Source organism: Hippocampus comes, unplaced genomic scaffold (genome assembly GCF_001891065.2).
Source record: "Hippocampus comes isolate QL1 unplaced genomic scaffold, H_comes_QL1_v1.1 scaffold282, whole genome shotgun sequence".
Taxonomy (NCBI): domain Eukaryota; kingdom Metazoa; phylum Chordata; class Actinopteri; order Syngnathiformes; family Syngnathidae; genus Hippocampus; species Hippocampus comes.
The window spans coordinates 489,397-505,727 of NW_017806073.1; the positions used below are offsets into that span (position 1 = coordinate 489,397).

At 39.8% G+C, this 16,331-nt stretch overlaps 3 protein-coding genes across 3 annotated transcripts in view; all 3 read right to left on the reverse strand.

Annotated features, from left to right (window-relative positions):
- LOC109530555 (box C/D snoRNA protein 1-like) overlaps nucleotides 1–923 on the reverse strand; it is a 23,084-nt gene extending 22,161 nt beyond the window's left edge. The window contains exon 1 of the mRNA XM_019894389.1: nucleotides 819–923. The gene's annotated coding sequence lies outside the window, so the exon portion shown is untranslated. The remainder of the gene's footprint in view (nucleotides 1–818) is intronic.
- A 3,170-nt stretch (nucleotides 924–4,093) lies between these two features.
- Nucleotides 4,094–8,269, reverse strand: LOC109530532 (box C/D snoRNA protein 1-like). Its single transcript, XM_019894345.1, has 3 exons — nucleotides 8,047–8,269; nucleotides 7,657–7,722; nucleotides 4,094–4,244 (listed from the first exon to the last, which is right to left on the reverse strand). The coding sequence occupies exons 1-3, from the start codon at nucleotides 8,160–8,162 to the stop codon at nucleotides 4,109–4,111; spliced, it is 318 nt and encodes a 105-aa protein (XP_019749904.1). The 5' UTR covers nucleotides 8,163–8,269; the 3' UTR covers nucleotides 4,094–4,108.
- A 736-nt stretch (nucleotides 8,270–9,005) lies between these two features.
- col24a1 (collagen type XXIV alpha 1 chain) overlaps nucleotides 9,006–16,331 on the reverse strand; it is a 127,261-nt gene continuing 119,935 nt past the window's right edge. The window contains exons 54-60 of the mRNA XM_019894380.1: nucleotides 14,992–15,027; nucleotides 13,634–13,660; nucleotides 12,889–12,954; nucleotides 12,571–12,739; nucleotides 12,336–12,445; nucleotides 11,020–11,256; nucleotides 9,006–10,347 (exon numbers count right to left, since the gene is read on the reverse strand). Of these exons, the coding sequence (XP_019749939.1) occupies nucleotides 10,201–10,347; nucleotides 11,020–11,256; nucleotides 12,336–12,445; nucleotides 12,571–12,739; nucleotides 12,889–12,954; nucleotides 13,634–13,660; nucleotides 14,992–15,027 (792 nt within the window). The 3' untranslated portion in view covers nucleotides 9,006–10,200. The remainder of the gene's footprint in view (nucleotides 10,348–11,019; nucleotides 11,257–12,335; nucleotides 12,446–12,570; nucleotides 12,740–12,888; nucleotides 12,955–13,633; nucleotides 13,661–14,991; nucleotides 15,028–16,331) is intronic.

The window sequence follows — 16,331 nt, forward strand, 5'->3', positions numbered from 1 at the left end:
TGACAACTACGCCCGCTAGTTACATGTGTTATAATGAAAATGGGCCTGTATGAAATGGACGACGTAACATACCTTTCATGTGCTTCGAGCCTTTTGCGTGAGTCTTCAGCGCCGAAACACCCAAACTTTTCACGGAGATGCTCTTGTTGCACACTCGGCAGTAGGCCGACGTATTATCGCCGGCAACTTTACCGACCCAATCACGGAATTCCGGCTGTTCCAGCCACACCACTTGAAAGTGACATTGTCCCGGCATATTTGTCTGTCTGTCACTAGCTGAGGATGTTAATTTCGATGAGTAGCTAATTCCAGAAAATACAGGTACCCGAAATGACCCGAAGTGATCACGTGATCATCATCGGAACTGATCGGAGACGGCGAAGGCATGTAGCTCGACAGCGGGGTTTGAGGGGAACGCGCCAGGCGCATTTTACGACAAAACTATGGAATATTATACTATTGGAAGGGTGGACAAAATGACATACACAAATGAAATGAACACCACAGGTTGATTTTTATGGGTTTTTTATGGATTTTAGAAGTTTTTCCTGAAAATTTTGGACAATTATGTACATCATTTTACAACTTTTTTTTTTGATTTTTATGTACTTTATGGACCCGTACGAACCCTGTCAAATGCGTCTTCGTTCAATGTTGTTAACTAATATTCGGTTTAATTTTATGCAAATTTTCCTCAATTCTCCGGAGAAATTTTCATAAAAATTTGAAAAACCCGGAATTCCGGGAAAATCCGGAGGACTTTCATCTCTCATATGTAAAGTAAATGTGTATGCATTGTGCTTTATAAACAAAGCCACCTTGCCCTTGCCTTGCCTGAAGCAGTCAAAAGGCAAGTACTGATTAATCCTAGCCTTAAAATATCACAAGTATGGTTGCTTTAACAGGTTCACAGGATCTGAAAGAAACCGATATCTTATACTGTAATGCAATAGTCAATGCAATTTATAAGTAATGTTTTTTAATCACCAACAATAATATATGCTTATTAAATGATGGGGATTTTAATGAACTACTTTTATTACTTTGATAAGAAAAGGTCAGTTTAAAAACAAATACTATATTTCGCAGAGGTCATTTTGACATTTTCAGCATGCTCAAGGGGCCTGCCATCTCTTTCCCAATTCCCAGCCTCAAATTTCTTAGGACATGGTGGCCATCCAATAACCATCCAATGCAACTGTTTCTTGTGAAAATTGTGAATCGATACAAAGGTCCCTTTATCTAAAAACTGTGACACACGAATGTAAGGGTTTTTTTCCTGGCTCAAATTGAGGCAGAGGCGGTACCATCCTTACCATGTGCCATGAGGTGCATGTATTCTGTAAATTCAACAGAAAAGTCAATAGAGTAAATGCACAAGTGAGGACTGCAATGTATGACCTGAAGCGAGCTAGCAAAGCTAACAGGGCTCACGTCACCTAGCCATAAATCAGAAGTGAGGCTCATGTCCATATTTCCTTAAGTCGCAGTAAGCAGCAGCATGACACCTTCTGTTTGAGAAGATAGCGGCAGCTCGGAAGGCTAAACTGTACGCGGCGAGTGGTTTATAGCCTACAAAAGTCAACGATGCTAAAAGGTTAGTAGCCAAGCGCCCACAACGTCAATGGTGAAATCAGATCGCATCGTTGGGAGCCCTTGGCTCCTCTGTGGCAAAAGGTTTTCACTTTTCCTTTCTTGACAGAATGGCCGTCTTCGTTGGCTTTCACAACACCGTCATACCCATGGCCGCCCGATCTTTTTTTTTTTTTTTAAGTTATTTAATTTATTTATTTATCTATTTATTCATTCTGATATTTATCGTGCATCCCCAGTTTGTGGCAGCACTTAACTTGCATGTGCGCAGGACACAGAGGAGTACTGGAGCTTGGTGAAGGAGGACGTGAGAGCCGTTGCTTAAGTCTTTTCTGTCCACTGCAGTTGATATAGCGCCTCCATAGTGGCGCAATGCTGAAACTGCAGTTAAAACACGAAGCTGCCTGATTGAGGGACATCAGTCCCTCAATCAGCACAACTAGAGCTTTACGTTGTGTTGAGCGATATCAATCGGTCTGGCTGTGGGCGGCACAAAATTAGCTGGAGGCGGCTGCCACACAATTTCGAACGCAGGAAAACCCTGTGTATAATAAACCTAAGATAATCTGGGAAACTATTTTGAAAATGACCCACAAAAAGGATGTGAGTTTTCTGCTTTTAATTTAAATGTTTATTGAGGAACAAAAGCTTGGGAAAAACAAAATAAACCAATTTACAATCCGATTTGAATGTGCTGATGAACTTCAATAAGGTCAGTTCAGACTGCAGTGACAATACTGGGAGAAGAATCTGGTTTTACTTTGTCATTACCAGAATCCCAGCACCTCCAAAATCATCACTTTTCAGGAGACCCTCCAAAACAGCGCATTTGCTCAACCATTAACAATGCATCGTCAAAGAGAGCACGCCATTTCAACTACTTTAGATTGGCCGATAAAATGTACAAAAACATCACCCGCTGAAAGAGTAGTAAAATCAAATTGGTTCAAAAAAATGCTTCTACTTGCAAGTTTTTTTTTTTTTGATTCCATAAGGAATTAACGCACTTTGCCAAAGATCCTGTGTGGGATGGAACGTAGTAGCATTTAAACTGGCATGACTGGTCAGCTGTTTGCTGCAGGGAAATTCCTCCCCCCGCACAAGAGTAAAAGATGCCTGGTAACAGTTAGCACGTGGGCAGATGGCCATTTTTTAAAGGACTTTTTCTCAATTCAGCATGGGATTTACTGTGGATTTAATGCACGCTCAGCAATATGCGGGCTGAACAGAAAGCCACATATCACTGAGCTGGTGTTCAAATCATTGCTGCCAAAGAAAGGGCGCATCTTTATTTTTAGGGGCAATCAGCTAACCCTTTATTTGACCTACTGTACGTCAAATTTGAAAAAAAAAAAAAAATTCATTCTCAAATAAAGAACACTAAGAAAAATTTTAACTTAGAAAATATAAAACTTCAATTTATTTTTGAATAAAAATACATTTGTAAGGATTTTTATTGATTTTAGAAGCTTCCCTGAAAATTAAGGACAATTAAGAACGTAATTTTGCCTAATTTTGCAACTTATTTTTATTAACTTTAAGGACACGTGGGAACTCTGTTCATCGTCACTTTCAAATTTGGTGCCTCTCGTGAACCCTTTGAAGGGACCAAACTGGTGAAAGTCTGAAGGGGCAATGTCTCGGCTATAGATGATGAGGGGAGCAGTTCCAGGCTCAGCTCGTTGCTGGTCTGCACCGTTTGGGCTGCGGTGTTAGGCCTTGCGTTGTCATGATGCAAGATGACTCCTGACTGATGACCCCTGCGGTTGTTCTTTTTGCCTTTCTTGACCTGCCTCAGCAGTTCAAAGTAGTTGGCACCAAGTTTGAGTGATGATGGCGCCAAAATTGTTGTGAGCGACTGGCTGAGACATCGGTCCAAAGATTTTTACGCTGAAGGAATATGGAAGTTTGAGCACAGATGGGAAAAGCATTTAACAGTGCTGGGAGATGATGTTGAAAAATCAAAATAAAGTAAGCTTTTATCTGTATTAGAAGTCCTTATACTGAAAAATTCACCTTATTTATTGAATGACCCTCGTAAAACACAAAACACACAAAAGACATGAGTGAACATTTCCGCTAGTTACCGTACTGAGAATGATAACATATTGTAGATTTGTGTGGCATAACCATGCATACTGGGGATAAATAATGCATCCAATGACTGGATGATATAATGGTGAATTGTTTATATCACGGTCTTTTTTTTACTTCATATACAATATTTGCAAACATGAATCACCAAGACATGTAAAGATGCATGTACCAGATTTAGCAGAAATGTCATTTTATTCTGCAGTCCATCTATTGTGAGATTCCCCTCATCGCTAAAGCGGGAATGCTTCGCACCGATCTAGATTTCTTTTTTCATTCACTTCATTTCACCAATTGTAATTTAAGGGAAAATACTATATCAGGATATACCTGTATAATACCCATTATGGGGATATTGAAATTACCTGTATCGGGAGCTACATTTTGGTCCATATCAGACACCTTAAATAGACTGAATGAATCAATCTGTATGAATAAGTACATGCTTACCACTGAGGAGAGTCATTTCATCAAATTGAGAGAGGTTGAGGAAGGCGGTTTTGTTTCTGACACCACTGCATCTTGATTCTTCCTTGTGTTTCTTCACGCAAAGCAAACTTCAAGACACAGAAAGAGAGACAAAATCTGGTTCACACTCGGGTGACCGAACAGGTTTCATTGTGCGTGTCTCCTCTTATTACACATTCTGCCATTTCTCAATAAAGTTACGATTATTTTAGTGTTTTTATGCCTGTCTTAAGTCGGACGATTAAGAATGTTAACCAGGTGTTTGAAGTTTTGTGAATAATGTTGAGTTGAATAACTGTTGGACAGCGGACCAGATTCTTTCTATTTTCAGTGTTTTCTATGGGGAAAACTAGCTTCCAAATACAAACAAATCAGATAGCTTCCAGCATCCCAGAGCAGATTGCGTTCGACCTTCGAGGTGACACAATATTAAAATATTTTATATTGCTTACATAACAAAAATGATGATTGCTCAAATGTGCGTGTATAGGAACTTTGGAAAGAAAACAGATTAATAAAAATAAATAAATCCTGTGCACTGCAAGCACCAGTTTCACAGATGAGAGACAGGTATTTGGCCGGAGTCAGAATAACAGAAATGTCTTTATTGTTATTATTTTGTTAACTCAGCAAAAGGAATGCTGACTGATGCCTTCAACTACAGGCCTTTATGAAAGAAGTTTAAGGACAACCTCTGGTGTCCAACAATTTCAGGCATGACTTTCAATATACCAGCAGATTTTTGAGGATTAGATGATAAATGTTTCAACATCAACAGAAGTCAAGGAATAGAGCAAAGATTGTTGCCACTAGCAGTGGCATGTTATTGCAGGCCATGAATCAAAAGAAATAAAACCAACAAATGCAGGGCTCCCCACCAGTCGAAAATATTGTGTTAAGTAAGACATTTTTTAAAAGAGAAATTTTTATAACACATATTACATAACTGACCAGCGAAACTATGTCTCTCTACTTTACTGATTTATGGTCACTTTAAGGTGGCACGTTGGTTGACTCGTAAGCACGTCCGACTCATGGTGCAGAGGTGCAGGGTTCCAATCCAAGCGGATTGTGGAATTTGCATGTTCTCTCCGTGGCATGTGTGGGTTTTCTCCGGGTACTCCGCTTGCCTCCCACATTCCAAAAACATGCATGGAAGCCTAATGGAACACTTTAAATTGTCCCGAGGTGTGAGTGTGAGCGCGGATGGTTGTTCGTCTGTGTGTGCCCTGCGATTGGCTGGCAACCAGTTCAGGGTGTATCCCGCCTACTGCCCGATGACAGCTGGAAAAGGCTCCAGCACTCCCGCGACCCTCGTGAGGTTAAGTGGTTCAGATTGCAGATGGCCACTTTAAATCTTGAGACAAAATTCAGGGTGAGAGTGGCTCGGTCCAGAACATTTTTTTTGTTCCTGTGCACACCTATTCATTGTTTTTGTGTTTTGGCCAATGCACTGAGCAAAACAGTATGACTCTGCGATTACTTTGGTGCAAAACAACTGTGTTGAAGTGAGGGAAGGAGCTTCATTTAGTTATGCCATAGAAAATGTAGGGTACTTTAACAGTCTTGTGGCATTTATAGGCAATTAAAATCCTTTATTTGGCTTAGGTGTCAATTACTCACTGATTTTTACCATTTATAATACAGCGTGTAACCATATGTGATCCTGCCGTCCCTTAGCGTCCTTTAAGCTATTTAAAAGGCATCCGAGTTGGAGTTTATTGTAAAAGTAAAAAAAACACAAGAATGACACACATTGTATATTTCAATGCAAGACATTCATTTTTAAAACAATGTTAGCGCTAATGCTAAAGTCAATGGAGGATCCCATTGATATGCTCACGGCACGTTCACATCAACTTTGACAGTGAAACTCCTTCAAATAACGAAATTTCACACACAAAGGCTGTAGAAACACATACACATACCTGTAGTTACCATAAAACTATTTATAGGCACACGGGGGGTGCTGAAGCCTATGCCGGCTGTCTTCGGGCCATAGGCGGGGGACACCCTGAACCGGTTGCCAGCCAATCGCAGGGCGCACAGAGACAAACAACCATCCGCGCTCACGCTTACACCTCGGGACAATTTAGAGTGTCCAATCAGCCTGCCATGCAAGGTTTTGGAATGCGCAAGAAAAGCGGAGTGCCCGGAGAAAACCCACGCAGACATGGGGAATAACATGCAAACTCCACAAAGGGAGGCCAGAGCTGGAATAGAACCCTGAACCTCTGCACTGTGAGGTTGATGCGCTAACCACTTGAGCACCGGGCCGCTATATTAAAATCGAAATGGATGTATTTATTATATATTTTTTCTGTATTTCTGCCAAATGTGAAGTAAATTAGTCTATTTGCAGACAGATTTTTTTGCATCTAGTTTGCCAGATCCCATGTCCCTTGCCGTGATTCCTTGATCACTCAAACCTGCCATGATGGCTCATATTTTCAGTTGGCTCCAATGCTAATTTCATGAACTCTATCAACTACAACGGCCTCTAAAATGTGATGTATTTGTTCCTTACAATGTATATTCAGAACTTATGGCGTTCTTCTTCATTCTCGACTCTTCGTTATTTTCAATGCATGGCACGAGGGCTGTAATCAAAAATTATTTCAATTGGAAATCAGTTTTGATTTAATATCAATGTGCATTAAATTGAAGTGAATCAAATCATTCTACTTTAAAATATATGTATCTAATCACCTTTTATCGGAGAGATGTATCTTTGAAGAAAATGACACATTTACGATACCGACAAAATTCATTCATATGAATCTCATTGTATTACACACTCGAACTGAGCCTTACCATAATAATTTGAATCGTAATCCCACCGAATCGAACCCAATCGAATCATTCCACTTTAAAAATTAAACTATGCTTGAATCGTATTGCACCCCATGTATCAAGATTATGTACTATATTGTCTTATGGGAGAGATGCACAGCCCTACTGGGCACCGAATATAAAAACGATGTACGTACAGCAAAAATCATAATTGTGATGTCTTATTTACTGTTTTCCCTCCATTTCTATTACCTCACATTTGCACATTCCTGAACTGAAAGGATACTTTCAGATAATTTTCTGTTGATATTTTAAATGAAACAATTGTTTTCGAATAAATAATAATCTATTGTTTCACATACCTAATTAATTAGAAATAATTAACACCATTATGTGTCTTGATTGTACATTTAGCACAGTTTCTAATGACACAATTCTTTTGAAATAGGATACAAAATTAAGAAAATTATATAAGTTTGTGCGGACTTTTTTTTTTAAAGGGTCACATTTAAAATCTCGACCGCCATTGACTTCGCATAAGACGTTGGCGAGAAATAAGTGCATTTCATTACTTTTTAAAAGAGTCGAAACTTTGATGACGCTGCTTTTACATAAATCTTCGAAACCACGGTGATTGTACGCCATTACTGTTGTATGTAGCCACCCAAAACCCAACAGGTCAGTTTGCATAGACGTCGATGTTCTTACCTGCACGAGTGTGTGAGACAGGCGGGGCACTTGTACTTGGCCTCTCCAAAGCCACAGACCCCACAACTGTTGGCAACAACATTTGAATGAAACAATTCATACAACAATTTACATACGATCTAAATGCAATTAATTTTATTTTTTCAATCGTGATATATGGGATGGGGGGAACAACACGAAGCCCGGCGCCAGTGTTTCTTGTCGGTGCCACGGTAAGGAAGCAACTCTAGTAAGCAAACGTGCTAACGTTCTAGCAAGGTTACGAGACCATACATTGATCTTAACGCGCTGTTATTCGCATTCAGTCTGAAAACTGTTAATTGCAAATGCATTAAAACAGTCATTCGTATGATGACATCGGTGTTCGGGTTTTGAATTCCGCACACTTACTTCGACAGAGAAATCTTCCTTATCGCCCCCTTCATCTCTTCGCCTTGACTTTTACTCTCCGTTGCAGTCTCCTCAACTGACATTCTATGCATCGATTGAGAGACTCCACGATACATTACATGACGAATAGCCACTTTAGTGAAAGGAAAACTTCTTCCGCGGTGACCACGCGAGCATGCGGTTTGTTGTGGTTGTGGAGCTACATCCGGTTTAAACTCGCTCGTTGGCGCCTCCAAGTGTCATATCGTGTTTATGGCGTCCAGAAAGTGACTCGAAATAATGTTTATTTGCAAACAATGGCCGTTTTGAGACTGAACACGACACAGTATTCACTTTGCAAAAACAATGCAGTATATTTTTTGTACAACCTCCATGTTCACGCAATCGGGTCGACTGCAGTCAATGTTGACTATACCGTCAGTGTACTTAAACTCATTCAGGGCCATCCATTTTCAGACCCTTTTAAAAATAATAATGCATCACACTAACTGCTGATTTTTTAAAATACAAATCAGTATCTGGGATTGACTGTGTGGAGTCTGAAAAGACAAAAATATGTCTTTGGGAGTAAATTAATGACATGGAAACACACACACACACACACACACACACACACACACAAAAAGAAATTTGATAATGAACCTTTGAGGTAGAGTGGTTTTGTTGTATATATACTTTTGGTTTTTGTTATATATATATATATGAATGAAAAATGTTTGAAAAATGACATTAAATTGATTTGGGGCGCAACGAAAACCAATTGGAATAAAAAAAATGTAAAATATTTGAGTGCACTGAATCAATGTGAATTGATCCACTTGAAAGTAAGTCTTTTAATCGTATTACACTCCATGTTTTGATACATACTAAACAAATAATCTTTAATTGGAAAGATACACACCCCTAAAAATGGCCCACGTCCAGGATACAGTATGATAATTTCCTTAAAGACACAAAAATGTTGGATGAAATTTCCATTTATTTATCATCATATTCATTATTTACACATGTGCACCCAGCTTTTATTCATGCGGACAATTCATAAAATCACACTTTTCTAAAAGTAATATAAGTTAAGAATATGGTGACTGTGTTTTAAATGAATTCTGACTCTGGCCCATTGTAGCTGCCAGTCCACTTAATAAACTGAAGCATCAGTGTGATAAACATACAGTTGCAGGTGTGAACAAAGGAAAACACTGTGAAAACATAAATACCTCTCTAAAGTGTGGACGAACCAAGAGTTCTCTGAGAGTATAACTTACTGTTGTACAGTAATGTGAAAAATGAAAATAGGATATAAATAAACATAACAGTATGATGGCAAAATATACACAGGAAATGCAAAAACCTACTGATGACTCTGTATTGCAGCACCAATGATAGGATCCCCCTGAAGAACCTACCACATATAGGCAAAGCTACAATAATATGTAGCGCACTAAAAAACGGTTCATAAATTAAAAGCAACCAACTCAACATAAGTACTTTTACAACATAACCCACCTTGATGTAACCGGTACATACACAAAGGGATCAAAGACTAACTAACCTCAAGGGAACCATTCGAGAAAGCAAGGTAGAGGTAGAGCACCATCTGTCAAGATGAGCAGGTCCGACTGTGTAGGACCGACAATAAAATATGATAACAATGTCCATATAGGCTTTGAAGGGAAGTAAATTCATAACATCAACATGTTATTGCACTCAGATAGATTTATAGTTGTACAGTGCTCCTATTTAGAGGTTTTGGACACCTCTTTGATGGGCCCCCGCATAGGATGACCTGCGTCTGGGGCGGGCGGAGGTGTCTCTGGGAGTTTGATCAGGGGGCAATATGCATTCATTAATACGGCCAACCTGAGCATTGTTTGATAAACAATGAAACAAGCAAAAACGTATTTTACACATTTGTTAGTAAATAAAGCTATTTCTATACTGTATATCGGCATAGGTGGTCTGTACGAATTAAATTGGCCTATGAAAGTCTGTCACTAGTCCGATAGTGGCTGAATTTTGTCCTCACAACATCTCCAGAAAACATTGCATTCAGATTTGAAGTTAAAACTTCTCTTTGGTGTAAAACCATTAGGTCGAAAACCAGCCAATCAAGGAGTATCATGTGAAACTGGGCAGAGGATGACGATGTTAGCTTCAAAGGAAGCAGACAGGACCAACTTCAATATGTCGCTGAACATTGGGACCTGGTGTGGGAATTTCCACGATGTCTACAATAGGTAGCTGGTGACTCTCCTGAGTATGGAAAAAGAAATGTGACTGATGCCAGCTGCCATCTTGGATCTGAAACACAATGGATGGAGTAGGGAAGAGAAAGCCATTAATGAATGGAGTCGCATTTAAAACACAGCAGAGACCAGCCAACCAGCTATGAATAGCAATTTAATAAGTGTCTTGTGATAAGATAGAACACACAGCCTTACAGAGTATAAGTCCGAAAACGAGAAACAAAGAATGCATTATAGCACATGGCATCCAAGATTAAAGGTAAAGTATGTTTTTTATATATATATAAAAACTATGACTCCATAGTTTTATATTAAGGAATTAAGGGCCAAGACAATGTATTGAATGAATCAAAACTATAATAATAATAATAATAATCATAACAATAACAACAATAAAAGTGGTCAATATTTTATGTAACTATTCAAAGAAAGTAAATGTGATAACAATTTAAAGAATATATTCATATTGTTTGGAGTCTTGTTGGTGGCCCATGTTTGTTGTTTTGGCTCAGATGCAAATTTAGACCAGAGTCTTCAGTAAACCTAACATACATGCAGAGAAAACTCACGCAAGCATGTACAGAACATACAATCTCTTCTCAGGGGGGTCAGAGCTAAGATTTCAAAACTTCAGAACAAAGAGGCAGATGTCCTAACTTTTAGTCCCATCTATGATTTATATAACGGACTAGACATTCCGAATTTCAGAATCCCTCATCAGTCCTACCTTGCACTCATCTTTTAGCACATATGGTTCAAGTAAACTGTCGGTCTCAAACATTTGATTGTTCCAGCCTCGAAACCGAAGATTGCTGCTCTCTGTTGGTTTGAGGCCAGGAGAGCTGAAACCGTCTGCGGTGCTGTTGGAATGATCTCTACGACAATGGAGTCCGATGCTCTGGCTGGCCTCAGAACTCAGTAAATGGAGAAACTTCATTTGGACTTTCCCTATACCAAACACCATCTGCAGGGAGAAAAGCACAGACAAAGGTGCCTTCAATCTGTCTTGACAAATGTTGTTGTCGGGTGACTGCAATCATGTACCTCAAGTTTTTCTTTATTCTATAATTTCAACACACCCTCTACAAAGCAGGGTTGCGTCAGCGTTACTCAGAGGTGCAGTCAATTTAAGTGGAACAGAAAAAGACATATTGCTGTTCTATGAAGTCCCAGGCCAAGAATGCCTATCAACAAACATCATTAGTGACCTACAGGTGACCCAGAGCGTGTGACACCCAGAAGACATTCCTTCAAAACTTTCTCGCGCGAACATAAGGATCCTGAGTGACTTGACACTCTGGCAAGTCATTTGGGACTCATAGAACCATAAGTTCATAACCAAGGTTCTATGATGTTCCACAAAACGCGGTGCTGAAAAGCACAGGATGTTTTATTGTATAGTTTTAAAATCTTGTGCTCACCCATCTTCCCTTCCTCATGCTGATGACGTCATATTGAGAAAGGGGAAGATGGGCAACACTAAAGATTTCTTGACTACTTCAAGTACTAAAAAGTAAGGTAGGAGTCTACAGAATTTGTATATCCACTCTATATGTCCATTCATTATGTATTGATGCAGAACTATCTCTGAGGGACAATTTGTCAAATCAAATCGATGTAGTTGGATTTTAGAAACATCCATACATCCATCCCTTTTCTGATCCGCTTATCCTCACGAGGGTCACGGGCGTGCTGGAGCTTAACCCAGCTGAATTCGTGGAGTACGCTGGGTACACAATAAACTGGTTGCCAGCCAATCGCAGGGCATACATTCATGCTCCCACTCACCCCAAGGGACAATTTAGAGTGTTCAGTTAACCTGCCATGCATGTTTTTGGAATGTGGGAGGAAACCGGAGCACCCGGAGAAAACCCACGCAAGGACCAGGAGAACATGCAAACTCTACACAGTAAGGCCGGGCCCGGAATTGAACCCTACAACTCTGTAGTATGAGGCGGACGTGCTAACCAGTCGATCACTGTACCCCCGTTCAGAAACATAAATCACTTTAAATGATGGAACATGCGTACATTTCATTGTTACCTTATTTTTGGCCAATGGATGTAAACAGGTCTGACCCCCTGCAGTGAAGTTACAAAAGACCTGGAAAGCATCGGAAGTGCAGCCAAGGTTTGGATCAATCCAGAACCACCCTTGAAGTCCGCATTGAGATTGAAACAGACAGAAAGAGAGACAGACAGAGAGCGAGAGAGAATGAAAAGTGAGGTTGGGGTTGAAGTCAAATGTTTAAACGAACAAACTGTCAATCAGCTCTCACCATCTTTTAGCTTGTGATGACAGTCCAGCAGGTCCTTACAGACGCGAGTGGGGTTCTCTCTGGTTCCCACAGGCTTTTTGATGCTCTCAACAACGACGCTCAGGTAATGCAAGGTCTTAAAAATCTCTGTATTCTGTTCTTGTAGGCTCACCTCAGCGTTCTGAAAACTCTGGTCATAAATTACACTTGCATTAAGAAAAACAATCTCACTACAGTAGATTTGTATGAGATTTAAATATGTTCATGTATTTATAAAGCCACTTCATCATCCATTGTCACCCTGCATTCAACCTTTATTGAATGAATTAAATACCTCACCTCTTTTCTGAGAGCAGCTTTGGAGTCATACATGCTGTCGAATTCTGAGTCATCATATAGTTGCCTCTGTAGGATCAAGATCACAATTTATTTTCCTATTAAATGTAAATCTATCAAAAGATTGATCTGAAAGAAGATCTGTTTTTTTAAATTGATGCATTTTTAGGGTATAAAGGGCTCTAAATTATATGAGGGGGGTGGGGGGGTGTTGGCATGTCACGAAGAGAAAGCGGTCACGACGGCCATTTTTCACAATTCAAAGTACGCTCCACACAAACAGCAGCAAAAATCTCAGGAAGGTTGTTGATTTTATCTCTGCAGTCTGTTCACAAGATTGTCAGCAACAAAGTCTGGTGATGAATTGTTAAGGTAAAAAAAATATTGACTCTCGAAGTGGGGCAGCGTTTGAACGTTCTGCTGGACCATACTTTTTGAGAAAACTGGTTTTCACACAAAATGAGGTGAGTCAGTTCATGACACAGAAGCTGTATAATTGCTGCTGATGAAACAAAACCAGACTTTATTTTCCATGTCTTACAACCATTTGCTGACCTACGGTATCTCCGGTTAAATGCAGTGCGTTTTTGTAAAGAGAGCCTACTGTACATCAGTTTTACAGCATTCTGATTTTGCTCTGCAGACCTGAAAGTAGTTTTAATGCTATCATGCACTGTACAGACCCTATAAATGTTTTTGGTTTTGCTTCTGGTGTGTGTGGTTACAGGTATGTTCTTATCTTACTTACTGTAGGACCTGGAGCACCAGGGGGGCCCTATGGAAAAGAGAAACATGAAAAAATGAGGTACAAACGTATACTAAAGCAACACTAGATGAAGATGCAAAGCAAGGGGAGACTCTTTTGGATTGTTCAAAAAAGAAAATCTGAGTTTTGGAACCAATTAGCATGTGTTGAATTTGACTGACGTTTTGCTCAACACATGACAGGCAGGGTGCATCGTGTTGTTTGGGGCGTGGCTGACATTGTGGACACTGGCGGAGGAAAGCCCAGAGAAGAAGGCCGGTAGCAAGTGTGTGGACTTGGAGCGGGTGTGCTCAGCGACAAGCGTGAGTGGCACAGAAAATGGTTTGCTACAGAAATGGAATGGAGTGAAGCCCCAATATGGCATCCTTTTCATTTGTCTGTTTTTCACCGCTGTGGTTGAAGTCACTGGACCGAGAGATACGTTCCGTTTACCAGTTGACAGGCCAAATACAAATGCAGTTGGTTCACCCCTGACTACGGTTTGGAGCTGAGGACAATGATAGGTCTGATGACACACCGATGTCATGCAGCAGTCCATGCCATCAAGTCAACACACAACACAAGATCCCAGTTTTCCATCTTAATGGTAGAGTTTGCATTGATTTTTTTTTTTAACCCGCCTCAAAACTCACTTGTATTCTTTGGCATTTGACTCAGCATGACCCAAATTATGATCTGAGTTATACTGTTTGGTGCTCTCTACCGTCTTTGATACTGAGTTGTTGCTTTGCTTTACTGTTGTATATGTTTCTTGCTCCATGTACAGCACTTTGTGTGCAACGGTGGCTGTTTGAAAGTGCTCTATAAATACATTTGAGTTGAGTTGAGTTGATTTTAAAAGTGTCTGTTTGGTAGAATAGTGGCCCGGTGATCCACTGTTAGCGCGTCTGCCTAATAGTGCAGAGGTGCAGGGTCCGATTACGGCTCCGGACTTCCTGTGTGGAGTTTGCATGTTCTCCCTGTGCCGGCGTGGGTTTTCTCTGGGTACTCCGGTTGCCTCCAGTTGAGTAAAAGCACCTGTGGTAGGGTTTTTACCGTCTGGATAAGGGAAATCCTGATAAGGGAGGCAGCTTTGTAATTTGCTTGTTCCTTTAAGTATTTAAAAAACTGAGTTTTAGTGGCATCTTAACCCTCTGAAGCATTTCACCATATTCATATTTTTTTTCTTATAGAAAAGAGCACTGTTGTAGCAGTCTTGGAAACATATATTTATCGCCCATACAAGAGTTTCCATTTTCCATGCTTCTCCAGACCTGGAAATGTATTCAATCGAATTCCATACTTTTTCCAAGACACAACCTGGCAATTCATGTTGACATTTGAAATTGAAACCAACTTACTCTGGGTCCTGGACTTCCACGTGGTCCTTGGGGCCCCTAAAAACATGGCAAATTTCTGTGAAAATGTTACAAAACTGTGAACAACAGTAAAACAACTACTCCCCACATTCAATACTCCAAGTTCGTGTTTTACAAGAAAAAAATCAGGTGTAAGGCCAAAATGTATCATTAACCCTTTCATGCACCCTGCAACCTGATAACATGATATGCTGTCCACTGTACTAACCGCTGTCCCTAAAAGGGTTGAAATATCTCCATGAGGCTGTGACAAAAGCTAATGTTATTTGTGTGTGTCAGCACAGACTCTCAGTTATCCAGTTTGAATTGAGGCAACTCGACGCATTTTCTTTGTTGAAGATTGACAGAAGGACCAGACAAATATCGGGTTCCCTACAAACATATCATGCAGTGGTCTCAAAAATGAAAAAAAAAAAAAAAAACAACTCAACTGGTGCATATCTCAGTGCAAAGACCACAGAGGAGGAGAAAGAGATGAAAGTCCTCATTCCGTGAATCAGCGTGCAGGATTGAGTGACGTGACTCAGGCTCAAGCGCCAAGTGGAACACAACATTGTTTCACATTATAAGAACTACGGAGGATACTCCTGTTTGTTGGTAAAAATAACCCTGTATGTAAGGTATGCCTTCTAAAAATGGTCACTGTTCAGAAAGTTTCAGTGACACATCGATCACATCACTACTTGCGAATGAACCATACAAAGAATACATAAAAGTTTAAACAAGTAAACCCAGCGAGCTATTTATCAAACAGGTACCGCATCATATGACAAACCAAGTATACGTTAGAACATGTCTTTCTGTGGAGTTGTAGTCAAATCTGTTCGCCAGTATGTTCTGTAGTGACAAACATATCTATTTGCTTTAACATATTTAATTAGGTTTACAATTTGATGTCATCTAATTTTTTATTATATATATACGGTGTTTATGTATGTATGTATATATATATATATATATATATATATATATGTGTGTGTGTATATGAAATAAATCGTGCTGTGTCAAACCGCAACAGCTGCTTACTTAGAGCGTTGGCGTTTTGACTCTCCACGGTGGATTTCCGATTAACTGTGTCTTCATTTTGTCTGGGTTCAAAACAAACATGCACATACAGGCATTGGCCTAAAACATTTACAGAGAAAAAAAAATAGAAACCTGGACGTTGAAATATCTACAACACAGGTAAGAAAAAGCAGTAGGAAGGTCTTTCTGTTTAAATTTCAGTGAATGCAAGCATCGCTACCGTTTCAATTGGGCATTTTTCTCCTGAATATATGATCATAATTAATTTGCATAAGGTGTAATGTAGGAGAAAAAAA

What these genes read in the sequence shown, in the direction of transcription:
- LOC109530532 (XM_019894345.1), bottom strand. Translation starts at nt 8,162, where the DNA reads ATGTATCGTGGAGTCTCTCAATCGATGCATAGAATGTCAGTTGAGGAG. An exon ending in AGGAAGATTTCTCTGTCGAA is followed by an intron (nt 7,723 to 8,046) that starts GTAAGTGTGCGG and finishes TGTTGCCAACAG; the next exon opens with TTGTGGGGTCTGTGGCTTTG. An exon ending in TGTCTCACACACTCGTGCAG is followed by an intron (nt 4,245 to 7,656) that starts GTAAGAACATCG and finishes TGTGTCTTGAAG; the next exon opens with TTTGCTTTGCGTGAAGAAAC.